The sequence below is a fragment of the Pristiophorus japonicus genome, chromosome 12 (assembly GCF_044704955.1).
Source record: "Pristiophorus japonicus isolate sPriJap1 chromosome 12, sPriJap1.hap1, whole genome shotgun sequence".
Classification (NCBI taxonomy): domain Eukaryota; kingdom Metazoa; phylum Chordata; class Chondrichthyes; family Pristiophoridae; genus Pristiophorus; species Pristiophorus japonicus.
This window is the reverse complement of record NC_091988.1, coordinates 13,954,370-13,976,979: the sequence shown is the minus strand read 5'-3', so window position 1 is coordinate 13,976,979 and position 22,610 is coordinate 13,954,370. Positions and strand designations below refer to the sequence as shown.

At 46.9% G+C, this 22,610-nt stretch overlaps 1 protein-coding gene across 14 annotated transcripts in view; it reads left to right on the top strand.

Annotated features, from left to right (window-relative positions):
* Positions 1-22,610, top strand: part of LOC139277138 (microphthalmia-associated transcription factor-like) — a 403,865-nt gene that overhangs the window by 281,528 nt on the left and 99,727 nt on the right. For 12 of the 14 annotated variants that reach the window (XM_070895178.1, XM_070895176.1, XM_070895177.1 and 9 more), the window contains one exon: positions 11,135-11,371. The exons of the other annotated variants lie outside the window; for them this stretch is intronic. In XM_070895178.1, the coding sequence (XP_070751279.1) occupies positions 11,135-11,371 (237 nt within the window). The remainder of the gene's footprint in view (positions 1-11,134; positions 11,372-22,610) is intronic. 14 annotated transcript variants of the gene reach the window in all.

The following is a 22,610-nucleotide window of genomic DNA, read 5'->3' as shown; positions in this document are numbered from 1 at the left end:
AGCAGGCTCGAGAGGCCAAATGGCCTACTACTGCTCCTAATTCTTATGTTCAATCTGGAGACAAACTTTCCTCAGCAACTAGACACTACGTGACCTCAAGATGTATTTATTTATACCAATGAGTCTTGCTGGCCTAAAAGGCACGGGCTAACTTGAACACAGTTCGATTTTAACATCAGACAGCTATCTTCAAGGCAGTTCCTTTATGCGTTTAACAAAAGGGCTATCAAGCCATAAACACTTGACTCATTATCTACAATGGGCTGAATTTTAATGGAGTGGGGTATCTCGTGGTGTATGTTGTTAGACTTTGTCCTGCACCCTTCAGGTCGAAAACATTTTGCGCCATTACATGCTGGAAGTGCGATATGATAATGGCTTGGCGAAGGCATCTGGGATCTCAGTTACTGGTCAGACCAAAAGTGTATCTCCTTAACCATTGAGATTCAAGGACTGCAAAAATAGCAGAAGAACAACAGAGGTGGGGATAAAATTGAGATTGAAATCAAATACAGAAAGATAAATAAAGAGAGGGAAAGAAAGATTGAATTAAGAGAGAGTGAGAGAGAGAGAGAGAAAGAGACAGAAAGGAATACTAAGAAGTAACATTTAAAATTGACATTTTTAAAAATCTGTAGCATCATGCATTAATGAGATTGAACACTTTAAATTGGTTCTATTCTGGGCCAGAAAGATTAATTTGTGATGCGTGCTGTTCTGGTCACCGTATTATAGGAAGGACGTGATTGCACTAGAGAGGGTGCAGAGGAGATTTACTAGGATGCTGCCTGGAATGGAGAATCTTAGTTATGAGGACAGATTGGATAGGCTGGGTTAGTTCTCATTGGAACAGAGGAGGTTGAGAGGAGACCTCTTTGAGGTGTACAAAATATTGAGGGGCCTGGATATAGTGGATAGTAAGGGTCTATTTCTATTGGTGGAGAGGTCTATTACAAGGGGGCATAGTTTTAAGGTGGTTGGTGGAAGGTTTAGAGGGGATTTGGGGGGGGGCTGGGTTCTTTACGCAGAGGGTTGTGGGGATCTGGAACTCGCTGCCTGGAAGAGTGGTGGATGCAGAAACCCTCACCACTTTTAAGAGATGGTTGGATGGGCACTTAAAGTGCAGTAACCTGCAGGGTTACCGACCTAGAGCTGGTAATTGTGATTAGACTGCATGACCTTTTGTTGGACGGCACAGATACAATGGTAAGTACCGCAAGGAATAAAATATGGCCAGGGTGGTGATCTGGACTAGTTTTGATCACCTGGATGGGTCGGAGAGGAATTTTCCTAGATTTTTTTCTCCCGAAATTGGCCTGGGTTTTTACCTGGTTTTTGCGCCTCCCAGGAGATCACATGGCTCTGGTTGGGATGGAGTGTAGAATGCTTTAGTATAAGGGGTGTCGCAGTTATTGTGAGGCGGATTGGTTGGGCTGGTTGCTCTTTGCCTTTCCGCCATTGTTCATAGGTTTATATGTAACCTTTAGGGCTGCTGAACGAGGGCCGTGTGGCTCTTTGTCGGCCGGCGCGGACACGATGGGCCGGAATGGCCTCCTCCTGCGCTGTAAATTTCTATGTTTCTATTAACAATTATCATGTTGTTAAACGCTCTTAATTAGCGAACTTAACTTTCTGTGGTGAGTTTAATGGGTCATTTATGTGCAAATCCAGCAAGTTCTTAAAATTAAAGGGAGGCTAACGACAAGATGTGGTTTGTGCAAGTTCTGGAGATTCACATCCTCGGCCTATCTCCGAATCCCTTGAATTTGCTGGCCAATTTGCACATTAATAACGGTTATGCATCTTTAATACGCCGTTATTTTTCCAGCAAGATCCAGCCCATTGTTTACTACATAATAGAGTGCCCTGCCCTCATCATTATTAAAAAAAGTATCTTTTGAGTTATGCTGCACAAAGCTATGTCAGTATTTTTAGAAGTACTAAAATATTGCACATGGGACCAGAATTTCCTGTACTGTAATTCCTTTGCTTGCCCACCAGTGTGCCAATTCACCATGGACCAGCTGTGCATTTTGCTGTCATGCTCATTGTTCACGTTCAGCATATTTGCAAATGAACCATTCCCAATTTAGCAGGATAGACAGATTTGGCAGGTGCGTCATGACGGCTGACCTGAAAGCATCTATGTTGTTTGCTAGGCAATAAAGGTTGTTGGATGTTTCGTAGCTAAAAATAGAAACATATAAAATTCTGATGGGATTGGACAGGTTAGATGCAGGAAGAATGTTCCCGATGTTGGGGAAGTCCAGAACCTGGAGTCACAGTCTAAGGATAAGGGGTAAGCCATTTAGCACTGAGATGAGGAGAAATCTCAGAGAATTGTGAACCTGTGGAACTCTCTACCACACAAAGTTGTTGATGCCAGTTCGCTAGGGCTACATCTAACTCCCTTTTGAATATCTCTAACGGCTAAAGGGATCAAGGGGTATGGAGAGAAAGCAGGAATGGGGTACTGAAGTTGCATGATCAGCCATGATCATATTGAATGGTGGTGCAGGCTCGAAGGGCCAAATGGCCTACTCCTGCACTTATTTTCTATGTTTCTATTATTCACTGTTAGTTAAAATACACATGGTGAAAAGTTCAGCTCTGTAGCGCCTGTTGTTTCTGCGCTACCAGTGTTGTTTTGTGACAGAAGTGCCGTCTGCGCCATACACGCACACTTGCGGATGACACTAAGTTGGGTGGCAGTGTGAGCTGCGAGGAGGATGCTATTAGGCTGCAGAGCGACTTGGATAGGTTAGGTGAGTGGGCAAATGCATGGCAGATGAAGTATAATGTGGATAAATGTGAGGTTATCCACTTTGGTGGTAAAAACAGAGAGACAGACTATTATCTGAATGGTGACAGATTAGGAAAAGGGGAGGTGCAATGAGACCTGGGTGTCATGGTACATCAGTCATTGAAGGTTGGCATGCAGGTACAGCAGGCGGTTAAGAAAGCAAATGGCATGTTGGCCTTCATAGCGAGGGGATTTGAGTACAAGGGCAGGGAGGTGTTACTACAGTTGTACAGGGCCTTGGTGAGGCCACACCTGGAGTATTGTGTACAGTTTTGGTCTCCTAACCTGAGGAAGGACATTCTTGCTATTGAGGGAGTGCAGCGAAGGTTCACCAGACTGATTCCCGGGATGGCGGGACTGACCTATCAAGAAAGACTGGATCAACTGGGCTTGTATTCACTGGAGTTCAGAAGAATGAGAGGGGACCTCATAGAAACGTTTAAAATTCTGACGGGTTTAGACAGGTTAGATGCAGGAAGAATGTTCCCAATGTTGGGGAAGTCCAGAACCAGGGGACACAGTCTAAGGATAAGGGGGAAGCCATTTAGGACCGAGATGAGGAGGAATTTCTTCACCCAGAGAGTGGTGAACCTGTGGAATTCTCTACCACAGAAAGTTGTTGAGGCCAATTCACTAAATATATTCAAAAAGGAGTTAGCTGTAGTCCTTACTACTAGGGGAATCAAGGGGTATGGCGAGAAAGCAGGAATGGGGTACTGAAGTTGCATGTTCAGCCATGATCTCATTGAATGGCGGTGCAGGCTCGAAGAGCCGAATGGCCTACTCCTGCACCTATTTTCTATGTTTCTATGTTTCTATATTGCGCCAGATGCCATCTTGGTGAAGGCGTTTGTGTCGGCACTGGGAGCGTGTGCCAGAAGCATGTGGAGCAGGCAGATTGTGACGTCCATCTGCGTGCAATGCTGATTCGACGCCAGCGCTATCACTTTCGTCCTCAATGCTGGGGCCAACGTCCAGTGTCAAGCATATACAGCTAAACACCTGCGTTCAGCAGCAGCAAGGACCCCCTACCAGCAATATATATCGAAAGGGACCATCAACCACTGTGTGAGGCGTCTGTGCTTTACGAAGGAGATGCTCACGGAAATCTGCCACCTCTTGCAACCAGAACTGCAGCCTCACACCAGGGCGAGGACAACTTATAAGAACATAACAAATAGGAGCAGGAGTAGGCCATACGATCCCTCGAGCCTGCTCCGCCATTCAATACAACCATGGCTGATCTGATCGTGGACTCAGCTCCACTTCCCCGCCCGCTCCCCATAACCCGTTATCGTTTAATAAACTGTCTATATCCGTCTGAAATTTATTCAGTGTCCCAGCTGTGGCTGTGAAGGTGACGGTGGCCCTGAGTTTCCTCGCATCAGAATCCTTCCAGGCTGGAACAGACGACATCTGTAACATCTCCCAATTCGCCGCCCACTGCCACATAAGAGAGGTGATAGACGCTCTTTATGCCAGGAGAGGGGACATCATTATCTTCTCTCTGACCAGACAAAAGCAGGCAGAGCAAGCCCGTGGTTTTGCTAGGGTAGCGGGCTTCCCCATGGCGCAGGGCACCATCCACTGCACGCCATTTGAATTTGTGGGCACCGCATCAGATGTTGCGGTATGGTTGGGCCCACCCCTTTGATGCTGGAAATCATTGACTCCACGCTCTGCACAAAGCCCCGTGCAAGGTTGGTGCCGGACTCCTCCATGCTCCTTGACATTGCACTCAGGTTTTCTGGCCGGCCTGGGAATGCACCAAGCATTTCATTGTGCATATACCCATCAGCGTTTTTCTGTCGGCCGCTCCGTCGAAGTTTGCATCCGAGTCCTGTGCAGCAGGGCTCGTGTGCGATCTCACTACCCCTTTCCCCCCTGCCCTGGCCGCAGCCCACTCGTGCCCGGTGTCTCGCCACGTGTTGATCTCGCCTCTAGGTTACCCTCTAAAGTCGGCACAGTGCCAGTGTCTGAGCTGGTACTACGAGTGTCCGATCGAGTGACAGTGTTTCTTCTTCATCGCTCTCCTCTCCCTCTTACTGCACCACTGGCTGGGCAGGTTGTATTTCTTGGGTTTCTGAAATGAGAAAGGCACAAGTGTAGGGTTGTGGGTGGGGGGGGGGGGGAGCAGGTGGTGCATGCTTACACCATGTGCTGCTTGTAAATCAGAACAGATTGTGGGATGAGGGGAAAGTGAGATGTGAGAAGGCGGATTATGTATGGGGAGACCGCCATCATCTATTCTTTCAGCCCTGCTGCTGGTCAGGGGTGCACGCTGCCTGGCCCAAGAATGGCCAGCACCGTCTCCTCCGTGGGTGAGAGGTTGTGCAGGCGTGCCTATTCCCTGCCGGTTAGGTGCTGCTGGCACTGGTTGTAAGCTGCCTTTTCCTACAAAAGAAAGGCAAGTGTGTCTGAGTGTGGTGCAATGTGTTTGGTGATATGTCTGTCATGGTTGAATAGCTGACTGTATGTGAAAGCTGAGAGATGTGGGTGTGAGGCTTGCAGCAGTGGTAAGTGTGTGAGGGTGAGGTGCGAGTCATATGGAGAATGAAACAGTAAATTCAGAGACCATGGTCCAGAACTTAAAGAAGGGTAACTTTGAAGGTATGAGGCGTGAATTGGCTAGGATAGATTGGCGAATGATACTTAGGGGGTTGACTGTGGATGGGTAATGGCAGACATTTAGAGACCGCATGGATGAATTACAACAATTGTACATTCCTGTCTGGCGTAAAAATATAAAAGGGAAGGTGGCTCAACCGTGGCTATCTAGGGAAATCAGGGATAGTATTAAAGCCAAGGAAGTGGCATACAAATTGGCCAGAAATAGCAGCGAACCTGGGGACTGGGAGAAATTTAGAACTCAGCAGAGGAGGACAAAGGGTTTGATTAGGGCAGGGAAAATGGAGTACGAGAAGAAGCTTGCAGGGAACATTAAGGTGGATTGCAAAAGTTTCTATAGGTATGTAAAGAGAAAAAGGTTAGTAAAGACAAACGTAGGTCCCCTGCAGTCAGAATCAGGGGAAGTCATAACGGGGAACAAAGAAATGGCAGACCAATTGAACAAGTACTTTGGTTCGATATTCACTAAGGAGGATACAAACAACCTTCCGGATATAAAAGGGGTCAGAGGGTCTAGTAAGGAGGGGGAACTGAGGGAAATCTTTATTAGTCGGGAAATTGTGTTGGGGAAATTGACGGGATTGAAGGCCGATAAATCCTCAGGGCCTGATGGACTGCATCCCAGAGTACTTAAGGAGGTGGCCTTGGAAATAGCGGATGCATTGACAGTCATTTTCCAACATTCCATTGACTCTGGATCAGTTCCTATGGAGTGGAGGGTAGCCAATGTAACCCCACTTTTTAAAAAAGGAGGGAGAGAGAAAACAGGGAATTATAGACCAGTCAGCCTGACCTCAGTAGTGTTGATGGAATCAATTATTAAGGATGTCATAGCAGTGCATCTGGAAAATGGTGACATGATAGGTCCAAGTCAGCATGGATTTGTGAAAGGGAAATCATGCTTGACAAATCTTCTGGAATTTTTTGAGGATGTTTCCAGTAAAGTGGACAAAGGAGAACCAGTTGATGTGGTATATTTGGACTTTCAGAAGGCTTTCGACAAGGTCCCACACAAGAGATTAATGTGCAAAGTTAAAGCACATGGGATTGGGGGTAGTGTGCTGACGTGGATTGAGAACTGGTTGTCAGACAGGAAGCAAAGAGTAGGAGTAAATGGGTACTTTTCAGAACGGCAGGCAGTGACTAGTGGGGTGCCGCAAGGTTCTGTGCTGGGGCCCCAGCTGTTTACATTGTACATTAATGATTTAGACGAGGGGATTAAATGCAGTATCTCCAAATTTGCGGATGACACTAAGTTGGGTGGCAGTGTGAGCTGCGAGGAGGATGCTATTAGGCTGCAGAGTGACTTGGATAGGTTAGGTGAGTGGGCAAATGCATGGCAGATGAAGTATAATGTGGATAAATGTGAGGTTATCCACTTTGGTGGTAAAAACAGAGAGACAGACTATTATCTGAATGGTGACAGATTAGGAAAAGGGAAGGTGCAACGAGACCTGGGTGTCATGGTACATCAGTCATTGAAGGTTAGCATGCAGGTACAGCAGGCGGTTAAGAAAGCAAATGGCATGTTGGCCTTCATAGCGAGGGGATTTGAATACAGGGGCAGGGAGGTGTTGCTACAGTTGTACAGGGCCTTGGTGAGGCCACACCTGGAGTATTGTGTACAGTTTTGGTCTCCTAACTTGAGGAAGGACATTCTTGCTATTGAGGGAGTGCAGCGAAGATTCACCAGACTGATTCCCGGGATGGCGGGACTGACCTATCAAGAAAGACTGGATCAACTGGGCTTGTATTCACTGGAGTTCAGAAGAATGAGAGGGGACCTCATAGAAACGTTTAAAATTCTGACGGGTTTAGACAGGTTAGATGCAGGAAGAATGTTCCCAATGTTGGGGAAGTCCAGAACCAGGGGTCACAGTCTGAGGATAAGGGGTAAGCCATTTAGGACCGAGATGAGGAGAAACTTCTTCACCCAGAGAGTGGTGAACCTGTGGAATTCTCTACCACAGAAAGTAGTTGAGGCCAATTCACTAAATATATTCAAAAGGGAGTTAGATGAAGTCCTTACTACTCGGGGGATGAAGGGTTATGGCGAGAAAGCAGGAAGGGGGTACTGAAGTTTCATGTTCAGCCATGAACTCATTGAATAGCGGTGCAGGCTAGAAGGGCCGAATGGCCTGCTCCTGCACCTATTTTCTATGTTTCTATGTTTCTATATTTAGTAGTACAGGCAACTCTCGATTATCCAGGTCCCTCGGGGATTGGGCTATGCCGGGTAAACGATTTCTCTGTTCGAGCGAGTTGACATTATAAAGTTAAAATTTCAGTGAATAAATACTGTGCAATCAGCTACAAACAGAAACAAGGCAGTTAAGTATGGACATTACCAGCATGCATGCAGGTGGCCTCAAGGAGGAGATTGTCTGGCTCCGGGGTTCCGGAACCCGATGCCTTCCCAGGCCGAAAGGACTCCGAACGCACCGGCCCGATGCCTTCCCAGGCCGAAAGGACTCCAACGTCAGCGGCGGTCACGAGAGACAGCGGCTGCAGCAGCGTGCGCACACACGGAATTTTAAATACCGTTACGTCGGTTTCCCGTTGCATCCGTGTGTGAATAATCAAGAATTGCCTATACTTGTTTGTAAGTGAGTGATGGATGTGTTGCATTGTGCAGTGCATGAGGCTAGTGGTGCAAATGGTGGAATATAGCATTTGAAGATGAATTCACTGACCATGGCCAGTCACGTGTGGTCAATTAAACTTCTTCCTGCACTGCGCCCACATCTTTGGGGCTACACTGCTGACATTCACCACAGCGGCTATCTGCTCCCATTGCACTAAACACTGTTGCCTGGAGGGTCTCCCGGCCCCCTGTGGAAACAGCACCCCTCTCCTATCCACCTCCTCCACCAAGGCCCTCAGTGATGCGTCCGAGAACCTCGGTGCATGCTCTCTTTCCTGTTGTGCCACCATTAGTTGTTGTTCACTGCCTTCCCCAGCCAGTGGCAGCATCCCCTTTAAGAGGTGCAGACTGCCTTTAAGTAATGCAGGCTAGCTTTAGGTGGTGCGAGCCTCGCACGAACTTGGGGGCCCCCTGCTGAGCATTCAGCCACTCAGTAATGTGTCCAGCGCGGGGCTGATTGTTGCAATCATGGAAATGAGCAGGCAGCGTGAAGTACGTGTGCTGCCTGCATTCCTCTGAATGGGCGTGGGCTAATTGCGCATCGTGATCCCCGGGGTCAAACCAATTTCTCAGCCAAACAGTTTCAGAAATCCGACCAAGAGAGTTCAGATTGTGAATTTCTAACATTTGTATTTTGACTTGCGGCAGTATACATTAATACAGCGAGTCAATTGGAAAGGCTGTCTATGCCTGAGCCATGGACACTTGTTTCAGTATTTTTTTTAGCTGTGTTCTGCTTTTGACAGTAGGTAGGAGGAATACTATGGAGGAAATCACTCTATTAATGATTGCACATAGTTAAATATAGTAAAGTACATTTCTACTACAAACACAGCCATAGAAATATAGGGCAGAATTTTTGGCCTATGCTGTTTTTTTTTGGAGCAGACTAAAATCTGCAAGTTTCGCCAAACTTTCTGCGCCGTTCTAAACTACTTGCGGCCGATTTTTTTTTTAGTTCTCGAATTTTTGACGTCATCGGGGGCGGAACCTGCTGGGTGCGCCATTTCTCGCCATTTAAGCGAGTTTGGCCAACTAGGACTTTTTTCAAAAACGGCGCAGTGCACCCTTCTGAAAAACCTTACCTACATTTAAGAAAATTGGCGCAGAGAAGACGCCATTGTTTTAGCGGAGCTGAAGACATGGCACCGGGGGTGGGGGGGCCTTTCGGCCCAGGATAGCGGGGGGGGGGGGCGAGGGACCATTCGGTTTGGGATAGCAGCGACACCAGGGCTCTACAAAAATGCGTTAACCTAATGTGCCATTGTGTGCAGAATGACTTTCATTTTACTAGGCCTCTTTCATCTAAAATTAAAGAAATAAATATTGCAGAGTATAATAGTTTGTCACTACAATCTTCCAATAACCAGAAGTGAAGGGGTCTTGGCAATGGTACTATGTACCTGCATCTGTCTTGCTGCATCTTCTATGTTTCACTTTGTAGCCTCAGCCCTTCAGTGTGTCCCTCGTTACCCTGGCAACCTGTTTTTCGGCGCAGACCTTAAGCTCCACCCACAGAGCTTAAGGAAAATCTGTGCCGCACCAAAATGAAAGGTTATGCCGGCGAAACTTTTAACTTTTTTTTGGCGCAATCGGCCACTAAAAAATCGGACGTACCTCTTCAACTGCGCCAAAAATCGGCCATGTGGTAAATTGGCCCCATAGTTTTGAGGAGTGCCTCCTTTAATGTTACAGTTCCATTTTCACTGTGAACTTCATCTTGTAATGATTTGCTTGCATTTCGATGCCTACGTGCGTGAATGTATTTTGCAAGGCAATATTTCTCATTGTTTCTTCCATTTCTAGTTCTGGTGTAATGGCACTACAGCGTTATGACCAAATCTAAATGGCGAACAAGGATTGAATCTATGTTCCCAGAAAATCATGTGCGCACAGCTTGTGACTTTACTGCTCATTAAAATGAATGTATAGAAAATGACAGGTTGTGTCCCATGTTACCTGCAAGTGTTGCCCACTGCTGGGATCTAGGAATTGACCCCAATATGATGTCATCATCATCATCATAGGAAGTCCCTCGGAATCGAGGAAGACTTGCTTCCACTCTTAAAATGAGTCCTTATGTGGCTGTACAGTCCAGTACGAGAACCACAGTCTCTGTCGTTGAGGGTAAGGGGTGCGTGGGACTGGTTTGCCGCACGCTCCTTCCGCTGCCTGCGCTTGGTTTCTGCATGCTCTCGGCGATGAGACTCGAGGTGCTCAGCGCCCTCCCAGATGCACTTCCTCCACTTAGGGCAGACTGGTCTTTGGCCAGGGACTCCCAGGTGTCAGTGGGGATGTTGCACTTTATCAGGGAGGCTTTGAGGGTGTCCCTGTAACGTTTCCTCTGTCCACCTTTGGCTCGTTTGCCGTGGAGGAGTTCCGAGTCGAGCGCTCGCTTTGGGAATCTCGTGTCTGGCATGCGAACTATGTGGTCTGCCCAGCGGAGCTGATCAAGTGTGGTCAGTGCTTCGATGCTGGGGATGTTGGCCTGGTTGAGTATACTGTACACACATGTGTTCCATCTCCACAAAACAGTGGGTTATGTGTCAGTAAATTCATCCTGCCAGCCGGCTCCAAAATCACCTTGCTGTAATGCCTAAACTCTGTAAAAATCCCTGTCTTTACATGTGTAGTGGCTTGGAAAAGTTAATGGCTGTCATAATAGTGAGGAGGGAGTGAATAAACTCTGGGAAATCTTCAGTGAGAAGGCTCCTTTTAAAAAAAAAAAGGATTTTGTATTATTAAAAATATCACGAGTACTTTTACTAAGTATTATTTTGGAGCAGGATCAGTGATTTAATTTGCAGAATTCAAGTGACTATATTGTTGCAGCTTCACTGTCATTGTTTATGACCCTGGGGTCTGTTGCAGACATGTGACTCATTCCCAGCCACCGTCTGGTGGGAAGGAAAGAAAGCGCTACCTTCGAGCTTAACACAGCCTTGTCTGTTGTACACAGAAAAGCTTTTATAAAAGTTTTCCACATGTATGAGATACTGAACACATTGACTGATTAAATATATTAATGGGTCCGAAATTGATTGCCTTACTGCCCACAGCCGCCAACATTCCTCCTAGAGTTGTTCCCAGTGCCACTTTCGACCTGGGCTGGCGCAGGCGGGGAGGGGGAGAGCTGCCCACTGACATCAGCAGACGGCCGAGTGGCACAAGTGAACTCCCGCCCGCCGAGATGCCATATTGATGCGGGCTGGAGTCAGCGGCGGAACGGGGAAGGACCGCTGGCTGGAAGCTGGTCTGTCCCCGACGGTGAGTGTGAAGATCTGAAAAAAAAAAAGGTGTGTAAACATTTTAGAATTTTTATTTTCTTTACAGGGGGCTTACCTGGATGAGGTCCCCTGAAGGTCTTCCGATGGCTTTTTTTTTTGATGCTTTTCCTTCTCGGGTCTTTGACCCTCCGTGGGCCCGATTCTATCCGCGGCAAGCATCTTTGCCGCCGAGATTGGGAGCTCCCACTGGCTGCTGCCCAGAATGGCGGCGTAAGTCCCTCATTTGCCGCCCGCCGCCCTTTGAAGGACCTTCACGATGACTCCTCCCGCCCAGGTATCTCGGCAGCCATCGGCAGTCCTTTGGACAGCTGGGGGCCTTCACCAAAGAAGTTTTATTTTTGATTAAACTTCTGACAAACAAATAGTGCTACTAATCTTTGAAAAGTTAACTAGGGATTTAAACTACATTGAGGTATTAAGGGCTTTAACATGGGATTGTGTATTTTTTCCTCTTGAGTTTTTTCCCTTTTAGGCGTCCAGTGTCTGGATCAATAACTCACTGGTCAGACACGATATGGTGTGATGCAGTGTGAAGCTATTCCTACCCCTAGCACGTGCCATTGCTACAACCTCAGAAGAGCATCGCCACACCAGCCACACTATGGTCTCCCTAAATTAGGTTTCCAAATTAACGGCAATTAGAGATGAATTAAGGCAGCTTTGTCCTGTTTGTCTGTGCTTATTAGCAACTGGCTGAGACTGTACATGCTCATTTTATATAGGACATAAGAACATAAGAAATAGGAGCAGGAGTAGGTCATACATCCCCTCGAGCCTGCTCCGCCATTTAATAAAATCATGGCTGATCTGATCATGGACTCAGCTCCACTTCCCCGCCTGCTCCCAATAACCCCTTATCGTTTAAGAAACTGTCTATTTCTGTCTTAAATTTATTCAATGTCCCAGCTTCCACAGCTCTCTGAGACAGCAAATTCCACAGATTTAAACCCTCTGAGAGAAGAAATTTCTCCTCATCTCTGCTTTAAATGGGCGGCCCCTTATTCTAAGATCATACCCTCCAGTTCTAGTCTCCCCCATCAGTGGAAACATCCTCTCTGCATCCACCTTTTCAAGCCCTCTCATAATCTTATATGACTAAAAAAATGATTAAGAAAGGGAAGATAGACTATGAAAGTAAACTAGCAGAAAATATAGAAACGGATACCAAGAGTTTCTACAGGTATATAAAAAGGAAAAGGGTGGCTAAAGTAAATGTTGGTCCCTTAGAGGACGAGACCAGGGAATTAGTACTGGGGAACATGGAGATAGCAGAAACTCTGAACAAATATTTTGTATCAGTCTTTACCGTAGAGGACACTACAATAGTTCAACAGTGGATAGTCAAGGGGCTAGAGCGGGGAGGAACTTAACACAATCACAATCATAGGAGGTGGTACTCAATAAGATAGTGGGACTAAAGGCAGATAAATCTCCTGGACCTCATGGCTTGCATCCTAGGGTCTTAAGAGAAGTAGCGGGAGGGATAGTGGATGCATTGGTTGTAATTTACCAAAATTCCCTGGATTCTGGGGAGGTCCCAGCAGATTGGAACACTGCAAATGTAATGTCCCTATTTAAAAAAGAAAGCAGGAAACTATAGACCAGTTAGCCTAACATCTGTGGTTGGGAAAATGTTGGAGTCCATTATTAAAGAAGCAGTAGCAGGATATTTGGAAAAGCAAAATTCAGTCAGGCAGAGTCAGCATGGATTTATGAAGAGGAAGTCACGTTTGACAAATTTGCTGGAGTTCTTTGAGGATGTAACAAACAGGGTGGATAAAGGGGAACCAGTGGATGTGCTGTATTTGGACTTCCAGAAGGTATTTGACAAGGTGCCACATAAAAGGTTACTGCACAAGATAAAAGTTCACGGGTTTGGGGGTAATATATTAGCATGGATAGAGGATTGGCTCACTAACAGAGAACAGAGAGTCGGGATAAATGGTTCATTCTCTGGTTGGCAACCAATAACCAGTGGGGTGCCGCAAGGATCAGTGCTGGGACCCCAACTATTTACAATCTATATTAACGACTTGGAAGAGGGGACTGAGTGTAACGTAGCCAAGTTTGCTGACGATACAAAGAAGGGAAGAAAAGCAAGGTGTGAGGAGGTCACAAAAAATCTGCCAGAAGACATAGACAGGCTAAGTGAGTGGGCAAAAATTTGGTAGATGGAGTATAATGTTGGAAAATGTGAGGTCATGCACTTTGGCAGAAAAAATCAAAGAGCAAATTATTATTTAAATGGAGAAAGATTGCAAAGTGCCGCAGTACAGCGGGACCTGGGGTACTTTTGCATTAAACACAAAATGATAGTATGCAGATACAGCAAATGAACAGGAAGGCCAATGTTATCTTGGCTTTTATTGCAAAGGAGATGGAGTATAAAAGCAGGGAAGTCTTGCTACAGCTATATAAGGTATTGGTGAGGCCACACCTAGAATACTGTGTGCAGTTTTGGTTTCCATATTTACGAAAGGATATACTTGCTTTGGAGACAGTTCAGAGAAGGTTCACTAGGTTGATTCTGGGGATGAGGGGGTTGACTTATGAGGAAAGGTTGAGTAGGTTGGGCCTCTACTCATTGGAAATTAGAAGAATGAGAGGTGATCGTATCGAAACATATAAGATTATGAGGGGGCTTGACAAGGTGGATGCAGAGAGGATGTTTCCACTGGTGGGGGAGACTAGAACGAGAGGGCATGATCTTAGAATAAGGGGCCGCCCATTTAAAACTGATGTGAGGAGAAATTTCTTCTTTCAGAGGTTTGTAAATCTGTGGAATTTGCTGCCTCAAAGAGCTGTGAAAGCTGGGACATTGAGTAAATTTAAGACAGAAATAGACAATTTCTTAAATGATAAGGAGATAAGGGGTTATGGGGAGGGAGCGGGGAAGTGGAGCTGAGCCCATGATCAGATCAGCCGTGATTTTATTTAATGGCGGAGCAGGCTCGAGGGGTCATATGGCCTACTCCTGTTCCTATTTCTTATGTTCTTATGATAAGATCACCTCTCATTCTTCTGAATTTCAACGAGTAGAGGCCCAAACTACTCAACCTTTCCTCATAAGTCAACCCCCTCATCCCCGGAATCAACCTAGTGAACCTTCTCTGAACTGTCTCTAAAGCAAGTATATCCTTTTGTAAATATGGAAATCAAAACTGCACACAATATTCCAGGTGTGGCCTCACCAATACCCTGTATAGCTGCAGCAAGACTTCCCAGCTTTTATACTCCATCTCTTTTGCAACAAAGGCCAAGATTCCATTGGCCTTCCTGATCACTTGCTGAACCTGCATACTATCCTTTTGTGTTTCATGCACAAGTACCCCTAGGTCCCATTGTACTGAAGCACTTTGCAATCTTTCTCCATTTAAATAATAACTTGCTCTTTGATTTTTTTCTGACAAAGTGTATGACCTCACACTTTCCAACATTATACTCCATCTGCCAAATGTTTACCCACTCACTTAGTCTGTCTATGTCCTCTTCGCAGCTTCTGTTAACAATCTCTTAAGGACTCTTAACAGCTAACAAACAGGGGAAGATTTTAATCCTATAAATTATTTTTGAAGGAGAATTATCTTTTATTTCTTAAGGTGGATTGCATCTGTGCTAAAGAATGCAACATTCCCCGTGTTTTGAAATGGCAGCATTTGTCCCCAAAAAGTTTCATTCTAAGCTTTCAAGTTTCACAGCTGCAATCTAATCAAACTATTAAATGGCTCATAGTTAATTACATAGGTTGTTCTACACTTAAAGCCACTGGTTTGTGCCAAGTAATATACCATATGCCATAGTCAATATGATAAATGATAGTAGCCAGCTTTAGTGCACTGTAAGTTAAATCAGTGAAACATTGATTGTTACTTGTTAAGGTCAAAAAAAGTGCAGCACATAACATTTGTGAATCAAAAGTCCATTGTACTCGAGATCTAAAATACTATATTGTAAGTACTGTTTAATAAAGATGAGTCACACCATTACTTGGGCAACACCAACATCTGTGTGTTATCTGTGACCGTATTCATACTGAGCATGGCTTAAGTAGCCAAACCCTGAAGCCATGATATCTAAGCTAAGTTTACTGCTTTTTGTTTTGCTTCAAGTTACACTTTCTCTGATCACATTACAGTTTTATATATTATTTTCTTTAAGCGCATGCTACACTGAGGAATTGTGTGATTTTATACCATCCAAAAGTTCTAAATTCTATATAATTAAGGAATGCCTTCCAGATAAAAGAATGACTTGGCTCACCAAGCAGATGGCGGTCTACTCTCAATACTGTCTTGCACACATGCATACAAGGTCAGGAGAGGCATGCCTCCTCAATTCTCCTTTCCTTCCACTTTTCCTACCTGCCTGAATTTTCCTTCCCTTCCTGAGAATGGCATAAGCTGTTTTCAGACTGCTCCATTTATTCACAAAGCAGGAAATTTTCACCAACCCGTTGAACAATTAGTGAAAAAAAATCTCCTATTTGGACTGAAACCGCTTACAATGGCCTAGAAATTCCACGTGGTGTTCTGTGCAAGTTCAGTGTATAATTGGGGCAAGTAACATTTTGGCAACAAAATGGGGCAGAAACCATTTACACTAGTTTTCTTCCCCACAATCTATCCCCCAACCTCCCCTTGAGTGAGCTAATGTACATGTATTATGCGAGAGACTGTGGAGGGACGTGATCGGGGCCCAGGAGAGGCGTGAGTTCGGGCCCAGGGGCAGCACGGGCCCAGCCCACACTGCGATATGTGTGCGCACCAGGTCCGTGCAGCAGAGCTGGTCTCCAGTCGTCCTGGTTAATCCTTGCCACTGGACCAAGACCTAGCTCTGTCAAGCCCATGTGGTGACTGGTGTGCAACGGCCACCACACGTTAAAAAAAGTTCCATCTTCCACCCTTCAGGATGTAGTTCAGGATCCGGAATATTAGGTCCTTCATTGAAACACCTGTGAACTCATCCTCTTTTGACATGGAAGCAGGTTATCCTCGTTTCGAGGGACTGCATATGATGATAATGATGATGATGATGACGTATTATAATTAGGGCCAGTGATCCTGCAGCTCCGGGGCTAGACAAAGAATTGTAAGATGAACTTGTTGTCAGGATCAGCTGAGACAGGCAGTCATGTAGAGTTTGGGAGACTGAAAATACTGGATAATGCCTCCTCCACCAGTAGAATGAACAGGCCATGTGAGGACCTTAGGAAGGAGATATGTATAAGAGTGCGCTTCACCAGGAGCAATAGACGAGCTCTGTGGCTATGCAGGTGACAACCACATAAAAAAAAAATTGCACAGGATAATTTCAGATAGCCACAGAGAATCTGTAGCATCAGCCAGGGTGTAATTAGGGCAGGCATTCATCAGGTGATGGTGCACTTTACAGGAGAGTTGGGGAATTTGTCAACTTTGGCATCGCAGCTGTGAGATAGAGCCGTCCAATTTTACACAATTTCTGGTTTTCCTAAAGTTCAGAGTGCAAGTGAGGGCACTGAGGTCACTTTGTGAGCTTCAGTCGAAAACTCCTTCACCTTCCTCAACAGGAAGAGCCGCTACTCCCTCAACGTGTGGATTGCGTGTGACAACATGCAAAGGATCCTACACATCAGCGTGAGATATGCTGGAAGTTGTTTCAATGCTTTTATCCTTCAAAATTCAGCCCACCCAGAACAATTGGGAAAGACAATCCTGTCCCTCGATGATAAAGCCTATCTTTGTTCCTATGAATAATGACACCGCATGCAGCCAGTGATGTGATATGAATACTTCTTCCAAACTATCAGTAGGTGCAAGTCATTTTCCAGTGGTGCAAGTCACCCTGTGTAATTTCCAGGCCAATATCTTTTACTTTCATGTCCAATATGGTGGTCAGACATTGTTGCACAAATGTCTGTGTACTATTGTTGAGAAAATTGGGCAAGAAATTGCGGAGCGTCCCGTTTGGGGCGATAACATTTGAATAGTCGCAAAAGCGTCTCCAGGCGAAAAAGATTTGCTGCTCCAGAGAACTTCAACTTTAGCGCTCCAAGAGGGAAGTGGAGTGCTAAATCAAGGGCCATCAATTCCCTTAGAGCGTTAAAGTGTATGAGAGAGGCAGTCGCGGCAGAGCACTGAGCAATGGTTCCGTGCAGTGCTGCTGTCTTTAGAGGCTCCTTCCCTCACTTAAAGGTGTAGGGTGTTTGTTTTACACTCTTTCTTGATTCGTAGACCTCGGGAATTACAGGAAAGGACTCCACGCGACGCAATGTTTAGGCTTAACCCAGTGTCAGTTTTATTATGCAAAAACTAACTCAAAACTACAGAGCAAGACTTCTGAGAGAATTGACCGAAGCCATACAATCACCCGTCCGGTTAGTTGCTGTAACTGTAGATTGTAAGTTCGCGGTCGTTGGTTCCGTGACCGGTTGTTCCTCTTCGATGTTCCCTCTTCTGGTCGTTCTCTTCCGTTTCTTCCATGTTTGTTCCGTTCCTCTTTGTTCGCTCCGAGCTGCTCCCAACTTGTGTAGATAGATCCATTTTATCAATAAATCACCCGCTGAGCTGCGGTTTCTGTTAATGTGTCAGGATCAATTCGTTGTTTGTGGTGATCCATTTGACTGACTGCAATGTCCACAATTTGCACACAAAGTCTTCAGGGCAAAAGATAACTCTTTATCTTAAGCACCCTATTCTCCAAAAATGCACACCTTGTGGGCTCCTTTGTTGTCCTGGTTTCTTGCAGACTTGTAATCTCTAGAGAGAACTGTTTTCCCCCTCCGGCCAATCAATCCAGGGGCTCTTCTGTGGGATTTTGTTTCAATGCATAAATTGTACCTCAACCTGACAGCGGAGCAAGGTGTGATGTGCCAACACTTCACCAGAGAGGCTCTGTCAGCTGCTGCAGCCACAACTGAAGCCCCAAACCAGAGTATACATAGCCCCATCTGTGGCTGTCACGGAGACTGTGTCCCTAAATTTCTATGCCACAGGGACGCTCCAGGCTGCATCAGGTGATGCCAGCAATATCTCCCAGTTTGCTGCACACTGCTGCATCAGGGAGGTGACCCGGACACTCTGCTCAGGGAAAAGAGCTACATAGAAAATAGGTGCAGGAGTAGGCCATTCGGCCCTTCGAGCCTGCACCACCATTCAATATGATCATGGCTGATCATGCAACTTTAGTACCCCATTCCTGCTTTCTCTCCATACCCCTTGATCCCTTTAGCCGTAAGCCACATCTAACTCCCTTTTGAATATATCGAACGAACTGGCCTCAACAACTTTCTGTGGTAGAGAATTCCACAGGTTCACAATTCTCTGAGTGAAGAAGTTTCTCCTCATCTCGGACCAAGCAGAGCAGGACAAGAGAGCACTGGGCTTTTCACACATCGCAGGCTCCCTAAGGGGCAATAGATTGCACCCCCATTGACCTGGGTGCTCCCCATTAACAGTCTGGCATCTTCCTCAACAGAAAGAGACACCACCCTCTCACCAACTCATTTGCACCCACAGACAGTGAATTATGTAGGTCTGTACATGGTTTCCTGGCAGCAGCCATGATTCATTCATCCTGCACCCGACCCTCATGGACAACCCCAACAGCAACAGGCTGGAATGCCGCACCGCCATAGTTGCCCGGGAAATCAAGCACAGGCAGCGGAAAGAGCAGGCGACAAACCAATCCCACCCACCCCTTCCCTCAACGACTATCTGTCCCACCTGTGACGGAGACTGTGGTTCTCATTTTGGATTGTTCAGCCACCCAAGAACTCATGTTAAGAGTGGAAGCAAGTCTTCCTCGATTCCGAGGGGACTGCCGATGATGATGATGATGATGACCAGTCCTCTCACCCACCTCTATTCCAACCAGGCTGTCAGGCTGCAGGCTGGCTACTTGACGACTAGCGATATCTCTGCCAGACACAGCGTATGACTCCTCTCGTGAACCCGGGCACAGACGCAGAGCTGGGCTATTATGAGAGGCATGCCGCCACCAGAAATCTTACGCAGCAGACCGTCGGCATGCTCAAACAACACTTCCGCTGCCTGGACTGTTCTGGAGAGACTCGCCAGTACTGGGTCTCCAATTCTGGCTGTGTCTCCAAATTTGTCGTGGTGTGCTGCATAATTCTGTAATCCGGACAGATTAGCACCTGGGCAGAATGAAATAGAGCAGGAGGAGGAATAGCAGCAGGAAGAGGACAAAGAGCAGGAGCAGCCTTGCCCACTCGAACCCTAGCTGCCAGAGAGAAACACTTAGAAGAGCGCTTTACCTGAACCATCGCTCCACTCCCCTGTACACCGAATCTAACCAACCATATATCCATGGTCCGCACAAATATCATCTGAAAGCCCCTCTGTAGTCCAACCTCATCGATGTTGCCCTCAGGTGACGATAAATATTAACACCAACATCAAATCCAGAATTTTTTTTAAAGTACAACTCACTTCATATGTGGTCATAATCGACTTGCAGAATTAACAATCGTCCTCATGCAAACTCCTAGGGCTAGACTTTCCACTTCACATCGCTGGGCTAGTGCCCATATATCGGCCAAACAGGCCTGCTATTGCCCATTTTGACTGAAAAGTGGAAAGTTGGGCCGGAACATCGCCGAAAGATTGTCCCCCCAACTTTCGGCTGACATCCCCGAGGTGATCGGCGGCACATCGCACACCGAGAACATCGTTGGACAATTGTTGCTTTTCCCTGGCCTTCATGAACATGAAGGCTGACACATCGCCAAGGCTGGAACATCGCCTATTTTTTAGGCGATAGCCAGCAAAGTGGAAAGTCTAGCCTCTCGTGCCTGTCTTGTGTGTTTGTTTAACTTTGCCCGTGCTGTGCCAAATGGGTCCCCTGTGGTTCCAGGCCGTGTGGTGGAAGGCTGCCGAGCTTCCAGTAAGGGCACCTGAAAGATGCCTAGAGGGTCTTCCTGCAGACTTCAGCACCACGGCAGTCTGGCCCAGCTGGCTGTGTGATGCTGACTGGTGGAGTGGGTGACAGGAACAGGCATGCTGTCATCCTCGGAGACAACAGCAGGTACCCCTCTCATTGAGCCAAACCCACTCTCTCGGGGCTGCACGTTCGCTCTCGTACTGCTTTGCACATGTCATCATCATAGGCAGTCCCTCGGAATCGAGGAAGACTTGCTTCCACTCTTAAAAATGAACAGTCCAATACGAGAACTACAGACCCTGTCACAGGTGGGACAGATAGTCGTTGAGGGTAAGGGAGGGTGGGACAGATATTTGCCGCACGCTCTTTCCGCTGCCTGCGCTTGATTTCTGCATGCTCTCGGCGATGAGACTCGAGGTGCTCAGCGCTCTCCCGGATGCACTTCCTCCACTTAAGGTTGTCTTTGGCCAGGGACTCCCAGGTGTTAGTGGGGATGTTGCACTTACTTTATCAAGGAGGCTTTGAGGGTGTCCTTGTAACGTTTCCTCTGCCCACCTTTGGCTCGTTTGCTATGAGGGAGCAAGTACAGAGTGCAGGAGTGACCTGATGCTCTGGAAGCCCCTGTCAACACTGGACCCCAAAGCCATGATGGCAGCACTGAGAACTTCTGTGGAAGCTGTTCGAGGTGTCACTGGAGGCTCTCCACCTCAAATCATTGGAGAAATACCACCAACGATGTCTCCGCAAGATCCTACAAATCCACTAGGAGGACAGACACACCAACGTTAGCGTTCTCGAACAGGCCAACGTCCCTAGCATCGAAGCACTGACCACACTCGACCAGCTCCGCTGGGCAGGCCACATTGTCCGCATGCCAGACACGAGACTCCCAAAGCAAGTGCTCTACTTGGAACTCCTTCAGGGAAAACGAGCCAAAGATGGGCAGAGAAAACGTTTCAAGGACACCCTCAAAGCCTCCCTGATGAAATACAACATCCCCACCGACACCTGGGAGTCCCTGGCCAAAGACCGCGCTAAGTGGAGAAAGTGCATCCGGGAGGGCGCTGAGCACCTCGAGTCTCATCGCCGAGAGCATGCAGAAATCAAGCGCAGGGAGTGGAAGGAGCGTGCGACAAACCTGTCCCACCCACCCTTTCTCTCGATGACTGTCTGTCCCACCTGTGACAGGGGACTGTGGTTCTCATATTAGACTGTTCAGCCACCTAAGGACTCACTTCAGGAGTGGAAGCAAGTCTTCCTCGATTTCGAGGGACTGCCTATGATGATGATGATATCGTAGTAGGCCACACTGCATTGTTCATGAAGCTGACCACTCGCTCCATGGTTGACAACATAGTCTCCATGCTCAGCATGAAGCCCCAGTACAAGCTAGAGTTGGACTCAGTCATGCTCTCGTTGTGTGCAAGTTTGCTGGAAGGTGAAGCATCATCAGCCGCCTTCAATAGTCCAGCCTCTCTCAGTCTACATCTAAGTCCTCTACAGCGTGCTACCCTAGCTCCTGTACAGTTGTGCCCAGAGATTCGCTGCATGAACCTCAATCCTCTAGCCTACCCACTAAAGTACGCATAGTGCCAGACTACAGTTCTCGATTACTGGGAGTCTAGCGCAATCGGGAATTCCTATCATGAGTGCTGCCTCCAGCAGCTCAGGAGATCAGTGATTTTCATTTCGTGCCATAGTGCGCACACATGAACAACAGACACTTGTGTGAGATACTGTTAATAATGACTAACTGTTAGCCTGGAGTTGGGAGTCAGAACAAAGTTATGCTGCAGTCATTTTGAACAGAATTATTCCCAGCCTTTTTCACAGAGCTCATCACTGGCTCAGTGGCGTCTGCAGAGAGACGTAACCAGCTAAAGATTCTGGAATTGGCCAGTGGTGGGGTGGGGGGAGGGAAGAGAGAGGGAAGGGAGTTGGAATTTGGAGGGCTCAGGAAGGAGGGAAATTGGCAGAATGGGGCTCAGAGAGTGGGAGATGGCGGGGCTCGGGGAGAGAGTACGAGATTGGGGGCTCGGGGAGAGAGTGGGAGATTGGGGGCTCGGAGACAGAGTGGGAGATTGGGGGCTTGGGGAGAGAGACTGGGGGGCTTGGGGAGAAAGAGAGAGATTGGGGGGCTTGGGGAGAGGGAAAGAGTGGGGAATGGGAGAATCAGATGGACCTCCTTGCTGCTCTTACAGCCAGGCCACCAAGTTTCAAGCCATTCCTTCTGCTTGCAGCCACAATGCACCTTCCCTTTAAGATGTGCTGTCTGCCTTTAAGCAGCAGCAGTGATGCCTAATTGATCCTTCCCCCACAAAATTCATATGCAACTAATAAACAGCACAGGTAGTGTTGGCTGAAT